The sequence below is a fragment of the Macaca thibetana genome, chromosome 16 (assembly GCF_024542745.1).
Source record: "Macaca thibetana thibetana isolate TM-01 chromosome 16, ASM2454274v1, whole genome shotgun sequence".
In the NCBI taxonomy this organism is placed as follows: Eukaryota; Metazoa; Chordata; class Mammalia; order Primates; family Cercopithecidae; genus Macaca; species Macaca thibetana.
The window spans coordinates 49,217,889-49,230,669 of record NC_065593.1 but is presented as its reverse complement, the minus strand read 5'-3'; the positions used below and the strand labels follow the sequence as shown (position 1 = coordinate 49,230,669).

General features: G+C 40.6%; 1 protein-coding gene across 2 annotated transcripts in view; it reads left to right on the top strand.

Annotated features, from left to right (window-relative positions):
• The window catches only part of IKZF3 (IKAROS family zinc finger 3), a 98,455-nt gene that overhangs the window by 76,287 nt on the left and 9,387 nt on the right, over positions 1 to 12,781 (top strand). For both annotated transcript variants that reach the window (XM_050762698.1, XM_050762697.1), the window contains exon 7: positions 9,330 to 9,446. In XM_050762698.1, coding sequence (XP_050618655.1) covers positions 9,330 to 9,446 — 117 coding nt within the window. The remainder of the gene's footprint in view (positions 1 to 9,329; positions 9,447 to 12,781) is intronic.

The following is a 12,781-nucleotide window of genomic DNA, read 5'->3' as shown; positions in this document are numbered from 1 at the left end:
GACACAATGGCACGTACCTGTAGTCCTAGCTACTAAGGAGACTGAGGCAAGAGGATTGGTTGAGGCTAGGAGCTCAAGCCCAGCCTGGGCAACAAAGCAAGACACCATCTCTAAAAATAATAATAATAAAATAAAAAGAAAAACCTAACATTTGGGTTTTGACATCTTCTTCTCTTTGTTTTGTTTTGCTTTTATCTGAGTCTGCTTGCTAGGAAAGGTTTCGACATCTTAAGTGACATGCTTCATGGCAGTCAGGCAGTACTTGCTCAAGGACGGAATGTAGGCATCTCTACTTGCAGTTCTGTATTTCAGATAATAGGCAAAGCTCCTACTGTAAGAGATTCCCAAGCTATGAAAATCTATCATATTCCAAGTAGAATCACTAATATTTAAAGCTAGAATGAAAGAGAGCATCTGACCCTAATTCTTCATTTTAGAGATGACAAGACTGAGACTCAGCCAAAATTCAGTGACCTACTTAAAATTCACCAGAACTTTAGTTGTTTTTGTGATTAGTCATATTTTTTAATTTTCAAAAATTTGAGATATAACTCACATACTATAAAATTTACCTTTTTAAAGTGCACATTTCAATAATTTTAGTATATTCACAAAGTTGTACAACCATCACCACTATCTAATTTCAGAATATTATCACCATCCCCAAAAGCAGTGCTGTGCCCATTAGCAGTCACTCCGTATTCCCCCTCCCTCTAGCTCCTGGCAGTCACCAATCTACTTTCTGTCTCTATGGATTTGCCTGTTCTGGACATTTCACATAAATGGAATCATACAATATGTGGCCTTTTGTGTCGGCTTCTTTTACTTAGCATAATATTTTTGAGGCATTTATATATGCTGAGGCATTTATCAGTACTTCATTCCTTTTTATGGCTGGATAATATTCCATTGTTTGGATTTGGCACTTTCCATTTATCCATTCATCAGCTAATGGACATTTGGGTCTTTTACACCTTTTCCACTTTTTGGCTTGATTAGCTATATTTCTTAAAGGTTATATATTATCTGGTTTGCAAAAGAAATATAGTAACACACATACTAATAGACACACACATATATGCATATATGTGTGTCCTGATTCTCCTGGAAGGAGGGGGGAAAATCAGAAAACTACACTCTATAAACAGTAAGTTCAAAATTATTGATTTTGAAGTAAGGTCACCACCTTACTTCCCATTCTCACAATCTTTTTTAGGAATTCCAAATAAGGAAAAGTATCAAAAGTAATATTTTAGCTATTCTCAGTGATATTAGGTGATTCAGGAAATGCTGAAATACAGAGGTTGAGTTAATTTGCATTTCATAGGGTGGTTTGGTGGATATGTGCACCATACTTTAAGTCTCAGCAAAAAAAGATAAAGGGTTAACTAAGTCAGCAAGTTTTGATTTTTTTTTTCAAACAAATATGTTGTAATGGTGGTTTCAGGTTATAAATGTGTAAATTCACAGCTTAATCAAGTTGCTGCATCTCAGTTCATACATTATTCTTTTATATTTCAAATAGTTCCTATAATTTTTCCTGAAGCCAAAATTTACAGAATATTTAATCCAACATAAGCCAACTCTTTAACTATTTTGCACCCTTCTATGTATGGTTTCCATTTCTGTTTCCTTCTTAGAATTGGGAGTCCATTGTGGACATGGGGTTCCATTCTGGGCCTGAGCAGTATAGCACATCTTATGCCTCATCCCTCACTTGTAAAGAGATGATGCTTCGTTGCTGTTGTGCCTGCAGCACTCATTCTTCAAGTGCTTATTGTAAATTGAAGTGCAGCCTGGTGTGGGAGCCAAGCCTGTGGACAAACCTGCCCTCAAGGGGAAGCAGGACTTTCTGGAAGCAAGCAGATGAATAAAAAGGCCTTGGAGTGAAGACCTGCCTGCAAAAAAATGCAGGTATTGGGCAACAGGACTTCTGGCCTTGCTAATCATTTCTTTTATCCAGATAGCACTTGAGTTCTCTATGTGCCAGGCTCCGTATCAAAGCCGTTTGTAAAGATGAGTTAAGGTTAAGCCCCTTAAAGCCCACTTTAAGGATTTACAATCCTGGCTGGGCACGGTGGCTCACTCCCGTAATCCTAACACTTTGAGAGGCCGAGGTGGGCGGATCACAAGGTCAAGAGATGGAGACCAGCCTGGCCAATGTGGCGAAACCCTGTCTCCACTAAAAATACAAAAATTAGCTGGGTGTGGTGGTACTCACCTGTAGTCCTAGCTACTCAGGAGGCTGAGGCAGGAGAATCGCTTGAATTCGGGGGGTGGAGGTTGCAGTGAGCTGAGATCGTGCCACTGTACTCCAGCCTGGCAACAGAGCAAGACTCCGTCTCAAAAAAAAAAAAAAAAAATAAAAATCAAAATTTAAAAAAAAAAAGTCACAAGTGATATTTAGTCCAAGTTTCTACACCAGGCATCACAAGTGACACCATCAAAATATTCCAATTCTGTCTTAATGGAGTATATATGAAAAGAAGGAAAAATACAGAAGACCATGGACTGCATTTTCTCATTAGCTTGATTATTATTTCAGAAAGAGACTAACAGCTGGTATAGAGATTCATTTAGCCTCATTTCACACAAATTATGAACACTTGGAGCAGGAAATATTGTTGTGTAACAATGAGTTCTAGCAATAGTAATATTTTTAAGTAATTGAATAATCACATCTATTTATGAATCTAGGACTCCAAACCTTTCATCTTCGATAGCTCTTCAAGCTAATACAAGCATGAGGGCTTCAGAATAACCTGATATTTTTACCAACGTAGCAGACCAAAGAAAATGTTTAAAAATTTTTAAGTTTGCTTCCCAGCACTTTGGGAGGCCGAGGCGGGTGGATCACGAGGTCAAGAGATCGAGACCATCCTGGCTAACACGGTGAAACCCTATCTCTACTCAACATATAAAAAAAATTAGCCAGGCGTTGTGGCGGGCGCCTGTAGTCTCAGCTACTCGGGAGACTGAGGCAGGAGAATGGCGTGAACCCGGGAGGCAGAGTTTGCAGTGAGCCGAGATTGCGCCACTGCACTCCAGCCTGGGCCACAGAGCGAGACTCCGTTTCAAAAAAAAAAAAAGATTTTAAGTTTGCTTTCCCAACCTATTCTTTTTTTTCTTTTTTCTTTTTTTTTTTTTTTGAGAGAGAGTCTCGGTTTGTCACCGAGGCTGGAGTGCAGTGGCACGATCTCGGCTCACTGCAACCTCTGCCTTCTGGGTTCAAGCAATTCTTCTACCTCAGCCTACCGAGCAGCTGGGATTACAGGCACCCGCCACCACATCCAGCTAATTTTTGTGTTTTTAGTAGAGACGGGGGTTTCACCATGTTGGCCAGGCTAGTCTCGAACCCCTGACCTCAGGTGATCCGCCACCTTGGCCTCCCAAATTGTTGGGATTACGGGTGTAAGCCACCGCACTTGGCCAAATCTATTCTTTTTAAAAATCAATACTGGCTGGGCACGGTGGCTCACACCTGTAATCCCAGCACTTTGGGATGCTGAGGCGGGCGGATCCCGAGGTCAGGAGTTCGAGAGCAGCCTGGCCAAAATAGTGAAACCCTGTCTGTACAAAAATTATCCGAGCATGGTGGCATGTGCCTGTAGTCCCAGCTACTTGGGAGGCTGAGGCAGGAGAATTGCTTGAACCCGGGAGGCAGAGGTTGTGGTGAGCCGAGATCATGCCACTGCACTCCAGCCTAGGCAACAGAGCGAGACTCCGTCTCAAAAAATAAAAAATAAAAAATACTATCTCACAGGTAGTATTCATTTTACTTGTTCAAAAAGGCAACAGTTTTATGAAACTTTTTTGTTAGAACCTGCCTCTGTCTTTGATACCAATCTCTTGTTAGACAATTCCTATTGCGTAATAACACCACTTTGTTTCACTCTCCATTAGCTACTGACTGACCACACCATAGAAGAGACAGGAAGCAATACCTCTTGTTTAAGCTCCACTTAACGCTTCAAGATCTAATGAAGGATTTTGAACAAAAACAAAAGCACAGCACAATTACACAGTTAAACCTCCAATGACTTTCAGATAGAAATTGTATCATGGAAACGGTTAACTAAAACCAAATATTAAGACTTATACAGGGAATAAAGGTAGTAACTTATTCTGTAATTGTGACTTTGTACTACATTTTATTATTTTTTCAGCACGTCTTTAAAATAACTTTTCTAATGAAAATTAGTATATCTACTATTTAGTAGGCAAGCGATGTGAAGGGAATTTGATCCACAATGACAGTCTTACTCATTCTGTTCTCACTCGTGAACCAAATGTGCAAATTGTTCCTTGCCACCATTCCATATTCCCCACACCCACCCCTTGCAGCATTAAACCGCCAAACACCACCCAGGGACGGATTTCCTATTTCGTCATTTAAACCCATTATCTTGTTCCCTTACTATCTTGCCAAACTGGTTTCCCTCCACTTACATTTCTGAGACATGATGTAGCAAGATAACAAGTCTAGACTGTTTGTATAAATAGACAGTTGGGTCCTAAAGTTGGAGAAAAGGACCAAAAGCTAATAGTCCTCTTTTGTTTTATTTTCAGTGCACTGCCTAAACCACTCAGTAATCCCAAAGAGCTTGTCCAGTTACAAAGCATTTCTTTGTGTATGTGTGATGTGTGTGTGTGTGTTGTTGTTATTGTTGTTGTTGTTTAGAGACAGGGCTCACTCTGTTCCTCACACTGGAGTGCAGTGGCAAGATCATAGCTCCCTGGGCTCAAGCAATCCCCCCGCCTCGGCCTCCCAAAGTGCTGGATTACAGGCACAAGCCATGGCACCTGGCTCTCTGTGTTTCAAAGGGCGCTCATTTTATAGTATCGTACATCAGCTCTTCAACGAGTGTGAGGCAAAAGACTAACAGTTTAGGAAAGAAAATGAGACTGCCATCTTCAATTGAGAACTAGCCTTTGCCTAACTTATCAACTAGAAAACAAGGTTAATTCAGTGAAGATCAACGGAATCACTAGAGTGTGTTCACATGTACAATGAAGGTGGAGCTCTTGTAGTTAAGATGTCGAGTGAATGACCCAGAAAGAGGGTGTGGGTGAATAGGAGTCCTCTAGATTCGTTTCAGAGGATTTCTTTCAATCTCATCGGAGTTGTAGAAATGGGAAAGTCTCCACCCATGCCTCAAATATGCCCATCCATGAACGCTGCAGAATTTTATGTTTTTAAATGTCAGGCATTTGGTCACTGATTTACAGAGTAATGTTTATCTGGAAATGACTCTCAAGACCAGTTTGGTGGGTAACGAGGAATAAAAGGTGATGTTATCTCAAAAGTCTGCCATTTAGTGACCTGCCCTAATTACAGTTATTTAGGTCAATGTGTCCACACTTCAGCATCCTCCCAAATAGAGGATGTTGATTACGTGTCCTCAGAAGGCTGTTTGTTGTAATTGACATTGACTTCGGTAAAATGTAGACAGCAACTGTTGGGAAACAAATGGGAAAACTAGATGGGTAGCACCATGCTTGGGGTAATTCCCGGGTAATGATTTGGCAGTGAGAGGAGGGACCACAAGACAGTAATAAGAACAATGGTAAAATGGGCATAAAAGGTGAACATTCCCAGAATACTGTTTTTCATTCTTTTTTCACTATAAATCTTTTTGTTGATAACTACAGCGTTGAGGGGAGGCTTACTTAGATTTAACCTTCTCAAAATTGCTGGAACCAGGATGAATGTTCCTAGTCAAAGCACAAACTTAGCTACCTCTCCCCTGATTCTAAGAAAAAAGTCTCCTTCTAACAGCCCCAGGAACTTACTGCAAATTCCAAGCTTTGTCTTTCATCTCTCTACTCTTGGGGCTCTGGGTAGTGCCACATCTGGTGGTGGTTTTGTGTGAAAGGAAATAATATATATAAATAATTTCCTGTTTGGTCATTTAAACCTATCCCTGTGCTGGACAGAATTTGACCCACTTCACTCAATAGCAGTGTCTTGTGACTGAAGTGCCCGTTATTTACAACTGCTGGTCAGCCGGAGTCAATTGAGTACTTTCGCACTAGCCCGAAAGCCACTCAGGCCCCCTATTCTGACCCTTACTGTTTTCATTTACACAAACAGTTGTTAATCGCTTCACTGAAGGCTATGATTTATTTCTTTAGAGCCTAGAATTATTTTTGACAAGAAACTCACTGTCTAGTAAATATTGTCATTATTATCACACTATTATCGTCCTCTTCTCTTTCTCATTTTTTGAAGCTGGATTTCTTTTTCTTTTTAAGAGATGGGATCTCACTGTGTTGCCCAAGCTGAACTTGAACTCCTAGGCTTAAGCCATGCTCTCACCTCAGCTTCCTGAGTAGCTGGGACTATGGGCTAGTGCCATCACACCTGGCAGAGGCAGATTTTATTTTATTCCGGAAAAAAAAAAAATGCTGAGCTTTGGCTGGGTGCAGTGGCTCACGCCTGTAATCCCAACACTTTGGGAGGCTGAAGTGGGAGGACTGCCCGAGGCCAAGAGTTGGAGACCAGCCTGAGCAATATATTGAGATTAATAATTTTTTTTTTTTAATTAGCCAGGCATGGTGGCTTTAGACTGTAGTTGCAGCTACTTTGGAAGCTGAGGTAGAAGGATTACTTGAGCCCAGGAGGTTTAGCCTGCAGTGAGCTGTGATCTTGCCACTGCACTCCACCCTGGGTGACAGAGTTGAGACCCTGTTTCAAAAACAAGTAAATAAATTAACTAATGAAAACTGAGCTTTATAATGTATTGTATAATGACTAACATATAGTTTTTTAATGCCACTAATAAAACTAGAAATACTTAATACTTTGGGGCTTGTTTTCTTTTTAGACAGAGTCTCACTCTGTCACTCAGGCTGGAGTGCAGTGGCACTATTAGGTTGATGCAAAAGTAATTGCGGTCTTGGCAGTTACCTTTAATGGTTCACTGTAACCTCAAACCCCTGGGCTCAAGGAACCCTCCCACCTCAGTCTCCCAAGTAGCTAGGACTACAGGTGCATGCCAACATGCCCGGGTAATTTTTTAAAATTACTTTTTGTAGAAACAGGATCTTGCTATATTGCCCAGGCTGGTCTCGACTCCTGGCCTCAAGCAATCCTCCTGCCTCAGTCTCCCAAAGCACTGGGATTACAGGGGTGAGCCACTGTGCCAGCCACTACTTGCTTTTTACTCTAATCCCTTAAACTAATTTCAATTTATTCTTCCTTAGACATAATAAAAATGTATGTATAATTCATTTTAGTTTGGATCTCCTGAGGTGTTTTTGAGAAAACAGAGATAAATGTTTACAGCATCACAATATGTTTGCCCAGGGCAGGTGTGGGCAAACTGTGGCACTCTAGGCAAAGGCAGCCAGTGACCTGTTTGTGTACAGGAGTTTTTATGTTTTTAAAAGGCTGTGGAACAGAAAAACAAAACAAAAACAAAGAATATAACATAGAGACTATATGTGTCTGACAAATTTTTGAAATTTACTGTCTGGCCCTTTATAGAAAAAGTTTGCTGATCCCTGGCTCAGGCTAGCATCATGTGTTAAAATGTCAAGCCTTGTATTTAGAGCAGCTGGTATCTCTTTGAACTTTATTTTATTTATTTATTTATTTTTTGGAGATAGAGTTTTGCTCTTGTTGCCCAGGCTGGAGTGCAATGGTGCAATCTCAGCTCACTGCAACCTCCGCCTCTTGGGTTCAAGCAATTCTCCTGCCTCAGCCTCCTGAGAACTGGGATTACAGGCATTCGTCGCCACACCCGACTAATTATTTGTATTTTTAGTAGAGATGGGGTTTCTCCATGTTGGTCAGGCTGGTCACGAACTCCCGACCTCAGGTGATCTGCCTGCCTCGGCCTCCCAACGTGCTGGGATTACAGGTGTGAGCCACTGCGCCCGGCCCTCTTTGAACTTTAGACATAAATTTGGGCACTGCCTGCTGAATTGAGGTAAATTATATTGATTACAGTTTACTATTTTAGTCTATTAGATATTGCCACTATTTATATACTCTTCTAGTAGTTCTCACTTCTGGCTGCATTTTAAAATCACCTGGGGAGCTTTAAAATATTCTTGCCTAGGCCCCTGTACCAGAAATCCTGATGTAATTGATCTGAAGGGGGGCCTGGGCATAGGTATTTCTTACATGCTATTCAGGTGATTCTAATGTGCAGCCAGGTCTGAGAACCATCACAATATGTTTGGTTCACCACTCACAGGTCTATTTGTGGATGGGCAATTAGCCCATATTCATAGGCAGGATTTTTTTGTGTTTCGTTCGTTTGTTTCTTTGTTTTTTGAGACGGAGTTTCGCCCTTGTTGCCCAGGCTGGAGTGCAATGGTGCCATCTCGGCTCACTGCAACCTCCGCCTCCCAGATTCAAGCCATTCTCCTGCCTCAGCCTCCTGAGTAGCTGGGATTACAGGCATGCACCACCATGCCAGGCTAATTTTGTATTTTTAGTAGAGACAGGGTTTCTCCAGGTTGGTGAGGCTGGTCTCGAACTCCGACCTCAGGTGATCCACCCACCTCCACCTCCCAAAGTGCTGGGATTACAGGCATGAGCCACCGCTCCCGGCCCATAGGCAGTTTTTATTCACATTTTTATTAGAAATTCAATAGAGATGCGTTATACAAATTGTTCTTTAATTTCAAGGCAGAAGTGTTGCTTAGGGAAATTTTAACTGAGACTATTTTCAAATGGGAAGAGCATATGAAACAGATAATACAGAGCACAGAGAAACAGAATATGAAAGATAGGAACTGAGAGGAGCGTGCTGAAAAAAAAAAAAAAGAAAAAGAAAAAGAAAGAAACCACTCAGAATTTCAATACACAAATCACTGAGTAGATGTCTTGCTATCTGTGTGAGTGTATCTGTTTTCAAAAGTGCTGTTAACATAAACAGAGCAGTAAATCTGGGGCACCATGCTTTTTTTTTTCAAAGTTGTTAAGAAGAATTATATCAGTCTGCAGGTGTCACACGCAGTTACTCAGAATCAGAAAGAAGGCTGATCGGGGGTTAGAAGATCTCCATCTATCTATCTTTTTGCAACCAACCACGTCCAGGCTGTTTATTTAATACTTCCTCTTGCTAATGAAGGTACTGGTTGGGGATGGGTCGAGCTTTCCCATCTCGGCATAAGACTGCAAGATTTGAATGTGCCCTGGTGTCGGCTTCACTGACCACAGCAGGTACCCCAGGCAAGAATCTGAGCAGTTATAACAGGTAACAACAATAGAGTGTGCATCCAACTTCGGACACTTCTCCTTCCAGTTTATTTCCTTTTCCCCGCATGTACCAATGTGTTCTTTTCTCTCTTCTTTTTATATTTTTCCAAACCAGCAAGTGCGGAGGCAAGACACATCAAAGCAGAGATGGGAAGTGAAAGAGCTCTCGTACTGGACAGATTAGCAAGCAATGTGGCAAAACGAAAAAGCTCAATGCCTCAGAAATTCATTGGTAAGAATACAAACCTTTTTCCTGCTGCTGTTAGCAGATAGTTTGAATGAAATAACATAGGATGCTTGCTACACAAGTCCCTTCCTAACTTAACCTCTGTTAAAATAATTAGTTTTTCATTGCGTACTTTTATTCTTCGTGGTTCATTTTGATAGCTCTAGAAAATGGAATAAAAGATATTAACTAAAGCATCATCATGACAGAATACCGGAGTATTTGATATATAATTTCCTAAATGGACGTGATGTTTAAAATCCTGTTCCTTCCTCTTTACTCTGAATGACATATGTTGCATGAGAGAGTTTATGTAATTTATACCAGTAAGATGTTCAAGATAGCATTTTTGTAATCTTTTGTAATTATATTTTACAAGTTGGTTCGTTAGCATGCTCAAACTTTTTTCATGCTCTAAAACATATTGCCATATTTTCTTGAATTTGATTGAGAATTGGCTTTCAGGGAAAGTGGTTGGGCAAACATAGATTTATATAACAAGGTTTGATTTAATCATTTGTCTTACTGGAGTTAATTTTTATGCCATTGGTTTTCACATTGTCAAAAAATACAGCAGGATGAGATGGCTACGAAATAATTATGTTCATGAAGTGTTAGGACCTCCAAATGGCAGAGATATTTTGCTGAACTCTCCCAGATGTTTACATAAATGTGACCATGATATTTAAAATAGATTTGTATTTGTGAAGTAGACGACTGAAATTGAATATATCCGTTTTGCTATAAATTGAAAGTTGGTGATATTGAACAAAAATAGTTACCACATGAAAATAGACCTCCCTCAACATCAGTAATATTTTAGAAACCTGTCTCAGTCTCTTTTTCCAAAGCTGCTTGTAGCTGTTGATTTTTTATTTCAGTCCTTTTGTATTTATTCTTCTCAATAGCTCTTACAGATAGTAAGTTGCTTGCCTAATCTGACTAAATTTGATTCTGGTATAGATAATGTTTTTACAAGCAAACATTCTATGTGAATTATAGAGGTATATTGAAAGAACACATATATTTCAAAATTACCTAATTTGGTATTTCTGCCTATTTATTTTATTTTGACTAGCTGAAAGGTTTTTGTGCACTTTTAGTCACTTTAAGAATAAATTGTGTCAGAGTAAAGTTGGTGTATTTCAGTTGAGGGAGATCCCCTCCTCCTTGCTGTCCTCCCTCCCCTTGGTGAAAGATGTCAGGGGAGCATGTAGTGACTTCCATTTAGAGTTTAGGCACAGTAAACAAATGGTGAGTTTAAGACATTATCTAAAACATTGCCCATGTATCTTTTGGGCTTTACTTATGTGAAGAGGTTCTGACTGGAGTACAAAAAAAGCTTGCCTCATTATTCTGAGTGTATTTGAATTTGGAGAAAGTTGTGGGTTTTGTTTGTTTGTTTTGAGATGGGGTCTCACTCTTCGGCCTAGGCTGGTGTACAGTGGTGCAATCATAGCCTCGAACCCCTGGGCTCAAGAAATCCTCCCACCCCAGCCTCCCAAGTAGCTGGAACTATGGGCACGCACCACCAGGCTCAGCTAATTTTTAAACTTTTTGTGGAGATGGAGTCTCTTTATGTTACCCAGGCTGGTCTGGAGTAAGTTTTGACTCTAGAAATGACTGAAGCCGACATGAGGAGGGACATCACAGGGAGAGCTGGGCAAGAAAAAAATGTAAAGCAACTTAATTTCTTTGTTGTTGTTGTTGTTGTTGTTGTTGTTGTGACAGAGTTTCACTCTTGTCGCCCAGGCTAGAGTACAATGGCACAATCTTGGCTCACGGCAACCTCTGCCCCCTGAGTTCAAGTGATTTTCCTGCCTCAGCCTCCCAAGTAGCTGGGATTACAGGCATGCACCACCATGCCCAGCTAATTTTGTATTTTTAGTAGAGACGGGGTTTCTCCATGTTGTTCAGGCTGGTCTTGAACTCCTGACATCAGGTGATCCACCCACCTCCGCCTCCCAAAGTGCTGGGATTACAGGCATGAGTCACCGCTCCTGGCCACGACTTAATTTCAATCCAGTTGTGGTCAATGCATTTTGGTCTAAGAGAACTAAGTTTGAGAGACAGTCCCTAATATTTACAGTTGCCCCAAACCTATAGTTTAACTAAAGCCCTACTTAACATAATCCAAGTTGCTTTGGTATTTCATGGGTTCAAAAATACAGCATGCTTCCTATGTGCAAATTCATGCCATTTTTCCTGCTGCCTCGGGGATCTGTTTCGTTTGTTTGCTACTATTGCAACCCAGAGGATTTTCACTTCACCACTTCCAGACTTGTGAGAGATGCTGATCTTGTAGGTGCTGATTTCTCTCATCTTCTGAACCATTGCATTCTCTCTGTGCTGGAGTCAGAAACCTAGGAGAGTTAGCTCTTGATTGAGCTGAAGTAGCAACTTCGGGGCTTCAGGGCCCAGAATAACCGGGGGAATTTTTTTTTTTTTTTTTTTGTAAATTGTGGTGTAGTGCAATAAGGAGAGTACTGGATTAGAAGCTAAAAGACCCAGGTTCTGATCCTAGCTCTGTCATTTCTTAACTGTGTGTTTAGACAAATCACGTAACCTTTCTGGGGCTCTCTTTACTCATCTGTGAAATGAGGAGACTGAATAGGTGATGAAGTGACCAGGAAGGTTACTCCCATGTACAAGTCTGTGAGATTAATTAGAAAAATAAAAGGCAGCAACTACTGATACCACTGTGTGTTTAGAAAGCCCATGTGTGTAACTTCAGATAACCTTTTTCTCAAGGCAATACAGATATGGTGTATATGCCATACACCATATCCTAGGTTTTTAGGGTCTTTTTTTGTGTTTTTTTAGGAAGATGGTATAAATCTGAGAATCTAAAACACAGTTGCATTAGCCCGACATTCATCTGTTTTACTTAGGGCAGTACTACTTGTTCATTCACTCTTTCGTCCATTCATTCATCATACAGAAGGTTAAGAGTTCCTGTCGTATATATGGTATTCTTGTTCTTGGGCACTGTTCTAATCTTCTTGCATTAACTTGTATCCTAAACTTTTGTTTGAAAGGTTTTTTAAAAATAAAAATAAAAGAAACCCCTTAAATTATTTAACTGAATAAACCTTTGTGATAGAAAATAGTAATGTCAGCGGAGGGAAAAATGAACATTATCTGTGACACTGTGCAGTGTATTAGATGAAGTGATGTAAAACGTGGGGCTACTGTTTTCTCTCCATCTCCTCTTGCCTCGCCTCACCTCTCCTCTCCTGTCCTCTTCCCTCTCCTTCCCTCCCCTCCTCTTCCCTACTCTCCTCCTCTCCTCCTCTTCTCTCCTTTCTCCTATATTTCCTCTCCAAGGCACTGTTTTTTGA